This window comes from Podarcis cretensis (assembly GCF_951804945.1).
Source record: "Podarcis cretensis genome assembly, chromosome: 6".
NCBI lineage: Eukaryota > Metazoa > Chordata > Lepidosauria > Squamata > Lacertidae > Podarcis > Podarcis cretensis.
In genome coordinates this window covers 38,754,088-38,761,299 of record NC_137175.1, presented here as the reverse complement: position 1 = coordinate 38,761,299, position 7,212 = coordinate 38,754,088, and the positions used below count along the sequence as shown (strand labels likewise).

At 43.5% G+C, this 7,212-nt stretch overlaps 1 protein-coding gene across 1 annotated transcript in view; it reads left to right on the top strand.

The window, feature by feature from the left end:
- Positions 1–470: 470 nt before the first annotated feature.
- The window catches only part of LOC307219056 (uncharacterized protein C6orf132 homolog), a 39,300-nt gene continuing 32,558 nt past the window's right edge, over positions 471–7,212 (top strand). The window contains exon 1 of the mRNA XM_079981906.1: positions 471–773. Coding sequence (XP_079838032.1) covers positions 626–773 — 148 coding nt within the window. The 5' untranslated portion in view covers positions 471–625. The remainder of the gene's footprint in view (positions 774–7,212) is intronic.

The following is a 7,212-nucleotide window of genomic DNA, read 5'->3' as shown; positions in this document are numbered from 1 at the left end:
AGTTCTTACAGTTGTATATTTTATATCTTTGTTTAAAAATAATATTTATCTGACTGTAGCTATAGATCACACACATACAGAGAGAGAGAGAGAGAGAGAGAGCGCTTTAGAAACGTAACTTTTTCTGAGACTTACCAAACAGGAAAGGTGATAATCCTAAATCAATATTGGTGTGGTCAGTCGGAGAATTCATGTGTTTGAGACCAATGCTTTTTATTTATTTGACTTTGTTTCTAAAAACCTGGGAGGCATTCTGGATTTTGCTGCGTTTAGTTTTTTAAACCAGGAAACATCGTAAACCTTTCAGTCCCCGTTGGACATGGCAATGCCTTAGGGAAGACCTCTACAAGCTCCCAGGCTTAAGAGCTGCCTTGGGTGTAACAATGGCTTATTGTAGCAGCACGGAAAGAATGTGAGCAAAGGAGCTGCTACGGGGTGTGGCCAGGTGAGAACAGCCAGCCCTCTCTACCTGCTCAGGTGGCTTAGCTTTTAAAGAAGCTGAAAAGTTAGCTCAGCAGACGAGCACCTGCTGGAGCTCTGTGTGCTGGGTAGTAGCTGAACAAAGTGGAAATATGTTTTGCTAGAGGGAGCGTTTGTAGACACGCCGGAGAAGGCAGCAGTCAGGATGAAGAAGAATCACTCTGTGCAGGGGACTATTAGCAGGCTCTTCGGGAAAAAACATGCCAGCAACAATTCCACCACTTCCCTCTACGTCACCAACCCCCCTTGGATCTTCACTCAGGAGGTCACCACTGACAACCTGGCGAGAACTGGTCAGTATGGCTTCTGTTTCGTTTTGAGCTTTCAGGGAGAGGACTCGGAGGAGCCTGTTTGCCCTTCCACTATCCACCCCCCAAATCAGGCTTCAGCTTGTAGGATGTTCAACTGTGGGGGGCTACTGGCACACTCGGAGGTGGGGTGCGCAGTTCTGATGTTGCTCTGGATACTTCCATCGGGGCCTTGAGAAAGCTTTATTAATAAGCCGTGCAGTCGGAAAACAACAGCCTTTGGTAGGAATGACTGGATTAAAGAGAAACTTGTTGGAACCTGCAAAACTAAATTAGCAGCCTGTGATCCACTCTCTTTAAAAAAACAACAACCCAAGAAGAATGTGCAGATTTCAGCAAGTCTCCTGTAGAGCAGGAATATGGGTGTAATGGAGCGTAAGACAAGTAGCAGATCCACCAGACAGTTGTAAATAAATCTCTGACATATTTTTATGTGGGAGATTAGAGTTAGCACTGACTGAAACCCAAAGGCAGCTTTTACAGGGATATCTGGTAGGTCTCTCTGGTGTTGACAGCAGCAGATGTGTTTATTTTGCATATTGTATTTATTGTCTTGAAGTTTGTAATTGTGGAACAGCAAACTGGAGGCTCAGATGGGTGGGTGCCAACTCTGAATAGTGTCTGAACAGGCTGAGTGTCAGAAGAGCTGTTGGAACAAATGGAGGGTGCACAGCCGAGTTCTTCATAGATGGCGCCTTTGGAGGCCACTAGTGTTGCGAAACTTGTAGCTGTGTGTGGTTCACGCTAGGCAGTGGCACTGACTTTGTCGCAGTGTCCGGGACTGTGACATTTCAGATGAAAGGGAGACCTAAGTAATAATAAGGAAGAATCAAATTCTCTGGGATGAAATGAAATGTGAAGCTTTGCCCTTTGGCTTGCTTCTAGTTCAAAGAATGAATCACTTCTTTGCTGTGGGGAAAAAAAGTTACACAGTGTTTAATTAATAAGTTGTGCTCCAAGTCTGAGGCAGTATCTGCCAACACTGGAGCTCTTATAGGTACTAAAGCTTCTTTCTGGTATCTGATCTTATAGGATGCTTTGCAGAATCGCAGAGCTCTGTGTCCAGGATTTCCCATGTGGTGGGCAAAGACTGAACGATAATGATAATATTGCACCCTCAGGATTTATCTGTTGCTCTTCTTCCTGTTCTCTGCTGCTGTTCTTGTTTCCCGTCCATGCACACTTCCTTTTTCTGGGCTGTGGGTGTCCTTTGGGTTACGTAATAAACATGCAGAAACCTAAATATTGTTGAATCAAGATAGGCCTTCTTACACAAGGCAATGAGAAGCTGTCATTTCAGACAGCAGATTCCAGTGGGGTGCAGCATTTTCCCAAGTTCCATCTGTGTGACAAATGTCATTCTAAAATAAGTTCTAGGATGGAGAGGGGGATGGACCAGTTGGCCCAACAATAACTGCAAAAAACAAGAAGTGTGGTGTGGTTCTGTCTCTATTGGATCAAGAAGCCTCAGTTAGGGTATACAATGTCAATCCTGAAAGAAAGAAAACCATGTGAGTAGGTTAAAAACTGTGTACATTCAGCATGAGTTTAATAGCAAAAGCAATGAAGTAGGAGCAATTTTTGGGAAGGGCTGCAGTTCAGTGATAGAGCATTGGCTTTGTAAGAAGAAGATCCAAAGTTCAATCTCCAGAGAGGGCTGGGAATATCCCCTCTCTTAAATGCTGGAGAGCCACTGCCAGTCCGTGCAGACAGTATTGAGCCAGATGAATCTCACTCACTCTGAAGGCCACCAGGTGAGGGGAGTCTGCCCTGAGCATTATCTTTGTGTTGTCCTCCATGCCCTTTGAGAACATGTTGGTAAGCTTGCCATATGGTCAGTTCAAATAAGAAATGTGGCTTTCTCCCACCTTCTCTGGAGTCCATCTCATGAAGAACATTGTACAAAAAAATATTTTCTCCAGATGGACTGTGTGTGGACACATTCTGCAGTGGCCAACAGTCTCCCCACCACCATCCCGCCATCTCAACAGCTGCCAAAAGTTTCTACCACCCTGCCATTATGAAAATGGCTGCTAGTCACAATGGACTATATCAGTGCAGTTTGATATGCAAGATTGTGTTGGGGGAATAAACTGTCAGAACCCGTTTGTATCAACCAGCCTACAGGTACATCCCCAAATCCAACCACCAACATATTCATAGCCAAGCAGTCAACTGCTGGGATATTAACAAATGGTCCCACTCTGTGCCAACAGACTCACTCTGTGGCTTTTGAGTAACTTAACACCTTTCGCCCCCACTCTCAAACAAATTTGTGCTCTCCCTCCAAGTGGTTTGAATGGTTGCCAACACCCACCCAGAGCAAGAAACCCCCACCCCTTATCCAGTCAAAACAGAGCAAAACATGCACATAAAAAGGAGGGGGGTGTCAATGAGGATGGCTCTGGCCAGCGGCCACCTGTGATTTGCTGTGGACCACTGTGGGAAAATTATGCAGAGCTGTCCCAAGTCTGTACTGACATCTACTGAGATACCTTGAAGAAGCTCCCAATTTGAGGAGCACCAGTGGGTCAAGATAGCAGTGAGGTTACCCTAGGCCTGTGTTATACAACCACCTTAAATGTTTGCTGCATGCTTTTCATGCTGCATGGGCTAAAAGAGATTGAATGCTTTAATCCCCACCTTAGTTTGTGTCTGATGAGTTGCAAAGTAAACACAGGTTACCCAACCGGAGATGGGTGTGGGCTTGTGTGTGTCACTGACTCAGAGATTCCTGAATCTAGTCCCTGGCCCCGCCCTCTCTGCTACACCTCCCTTAAAGCTATGGATGCAATTGGCATAAAGAGAAAGCTACACCTCGCATGAGCAATGCAGCAAATCATAGAGTTGGAAGGGTCATATAGTCCAGTGTTCTGCAACACAGGAATCTTTTGCCCAGCATGGGGCTCAACTCCACAACCCTGAGATTAAGAGTGTCATGTTCTACCAACTAAGCTATTCTGACACAACATAGATGTGTCTTAGAAATAGTTCCAAACAACTATATATATATAAAATTATCTGAGAGGGTCAAGTTCAGGCAGAGGATTCTATTGAACTGGATTATGCCCCTTGGGCAAATGTAACCAGAAAACTAGAAACTTATCCATTATTTCACCATTTTTTCTTTATATCCTCAACAAGCATAACTGTTTGTTACCTCTTCTCTCCAAGTAACAAATTGGGCATTGTGGATGTTTATTGCTGAGGATGCTGCTCAAATGTTCCTTTTAGGGCCCAAAACATTTACTCTTTCATTTTTAACCAGGACTGTATGGGGAAGGGCAATTTTAGAGTTTTCAGAATGACTAGAAGCACACTTGGGGGGGGGGGAATCAGGCATTTAGGTAATAGTGACAGTTCAGTGGCTTTGTGTGGACACTGAGTGTGGGGGGGAATGCAGGACTGAGGAGAACCCAATACACAATAAACAGCTGTTTGCAAACAAACTAGGAAATAGTGAAAGAGTAGATGTGAATCCCACTTTCCTAACAAGGTCGATTAGCATTTTCTACTGGTGCTGTGCAACTTCTCTGGCTGGATCACAAACCAATTCGGGCTGATTTGAGTTGACCCAAGATTTGGTCAGAGTGGATTGAAGAAGCTCTGGGTTGGATCCTTTCTGTCATGAAAAAGCTAAAGCATTGTATCAGCTTTTGCAGCTGTGAAAGGAATGGACTGATGCATCTGAGCTTCAGCCACTTCCTTCTCCCCCACTCAACTACATATTTAATCGGTTGACAAATGTGCCAGGCCCCCTATCTAGCTCAGGACCCAGATCTGGGTTGGGCCTGGACCATCCCAAATCAGATCAGGTCCCAAATAGGATCAGAGGGCCATGCACAGCCCTACCCTCTTAGTTTCAATAATTTTGAAATAATTTTGGCAATGACAGTGTGGGGTAAAAATAACTTGTTTTTTTCTTGCTTCAGAGGGTAGGACTAGAATGAGTGGAATGGAAAAGAAAAGGGACTAGATTTTGGGTGCACTTCAGGAGAAACAGCACACACACACACAAAGAAACAGCCATGTAAAAATATGTAATAACCAGTATTTTCATTGGAGTTTCTTCCCGCTAAATAGTGCCATTTACCACTCCTATAGATACTATTGATAAAAACTCAGCCACCCTTGCAGGGGTGGATAGCACATGTTTGCGTAGCTGGTTGTACAATGGACCATAGAAAATAATATGTTCTACTGTGGCCGGCGCATTCAAAGAACATCCGCAATATCTATAATTTCTGGGGATGTTTAAATATCTGATGTTGGGCTGTCCTTTGTTGCACATATTTAAGCAGAGGCTGATTGGCTATCAGTCAGGGATGCTATCGTGGCAAGATTCCTACACAGGCAAGCGGTTGGACAGGATGACTTCCAAGGTCCCTACTCTAAAAAAAATAATTCCATGATTCTAAATAAATGTGTCCTGTCCTCTGTGTTCAGGGTTTATGCATAAAACTGGAATGTGAGGAATAGTAAGTGAAATAGGGTCCTACCAAATGGTCATACTAATGAACCGAGAGCACAATGCACATTCACTTATTTATTTATATCTGAAAGAGATATGCCCACACTTTTAATGACAATCACCATTCCTAGGATACTCAAACAGCTAGCAAAGGTGCAGGTCCTCCCTGACCCTTCAACAGACTCTATTTTCAATTTATTTTATTGAACCAGGAAATAGTAGACATGTAGGCTGTACTGTATGTACCGGTATTTACCAGTATGTGGACTGATTCAACTGAAGACCATTTTTCCTTTTTGGGGGCTGTTTACACTCTTCTCTGAGAGCATTCACTGATCTCATGCCCCGAACCCCCTCTTTGTTTAACTTCTCCCATGATGAGATATGAAACTAAAGTGACAGCAGTTGCTCATTGTGCCTGACAGTTTTCTTTGTCAGTCTCCAGAAGGCTTTGTCGTGTTTTCCTGACTCAAGGTGGCTTAGTTTGCAAAGCTGCATGTTAACTGAGGTTGTTTCCAGACAACCTGTTTACTTAGTGCTCATTCTGATCTGCATACAGGGAGATTAGACAATATTGGTTGTTTATTGAGCATTAATTATGATTTGTTTACGGGGAGACTAGACAACATTGCATCAAGGAAATGTTATCGCACACTTTCCAGAGCATTTATTTTCCCATCCTTTCTCTTACTGCAAAAAGGCAGGTTTCCGAGGCAAGTTTTTTGTGCAAGAGTTTCAAATCAATTTTAACCACACAACCAGAATTTGCCAGTATTTGATTGAATCCCACCTGAAAATAGGGACAATGTGGAAGCGCCACGAGGTTGTATGGCTCTGCATTAAGTGGAACTAGACAAATGCAAGCCACAGTGATGTTCTTTTGTACTGTCTCTTGCACAGCTTATTTTTACTTCTCTGCATCCTGCACAAGAGACTTTTTACCTTAAAAACCAGCAAAAGATTCTTGTGGTATCTTTTAAAGACTAACAGCCCATTTTGACAGTTGCAGCTCCTTGCTGATTCTGCTTTCAGTAGAGTTTGGGCCTTTTTATTTCTAAAGGGATTGTCATCATCATAGTTTATTTGTATGCCACTTTTCCATGATAAATCGTGCTCAAAGCAGCTAATAACACCAACAACATTATAATAAGAGAATGCACTAACAAGTACAGTTATATGAACAACAGACTAAGGAAAACTTCTCCAATCAATCTACAATAAAATTAAACAATCCACTGATCATTCATCATAAGGTCTACCAATAAAAATACAAGAGCGTAATGCAGATAACAGCAAAAATAATACATCTCTGAAGCTAAATCTTGACCCCAATAATAACCCCTAAATAATACCCCTGTCGGGGTCTGCACACACCATATATTTGGAGCACATTCCTCACCCCAAGAACCCTGGAAACTAGTTCACTCCTCCCAGGTAACTCCTAACAATTCCCAGCATCCTTAACAAACTACAGTTCCTAGGATTTTTTTTGTAAGGGCTGCTTTAAATTTATGGTGTGTATGGAACCCAAATCTCTAAGCACCAGGAGCAACAGAGGCAGCCTTCAGCGCTGAACTTGGTCAGGGCTCTCCCTTCCTGGATCAGATGGAAAAGGTCCAACTTAAGAGCAGGGATCAGTTCTTTCAGGACTTGTAGGGAGATGGTCTTTGTAGCTGGAGTCAGCCAGGACCCCAGTTTCCTGTATAAGACTGAAGCCAGTTCTGTGGTGCCCTCATATCAAGTGGACAAACCTGTTGGAATCTGAAATTTGAGGTTGCTCTAGCAGAGCAAAGATTGACAGGGACTCTTGCTTCTTTTCAGTCCCTGCAGGACTTTGGCAGTTCTTACTGCCTTGGGCAGGGATGGCGTGAGGATCTGTGGACTGTCAACGATCTTGGAGGCGTAGACCTTGGCCAAATATACCAAAACCTGGAGAAAGCAAGCTGAGTTCTG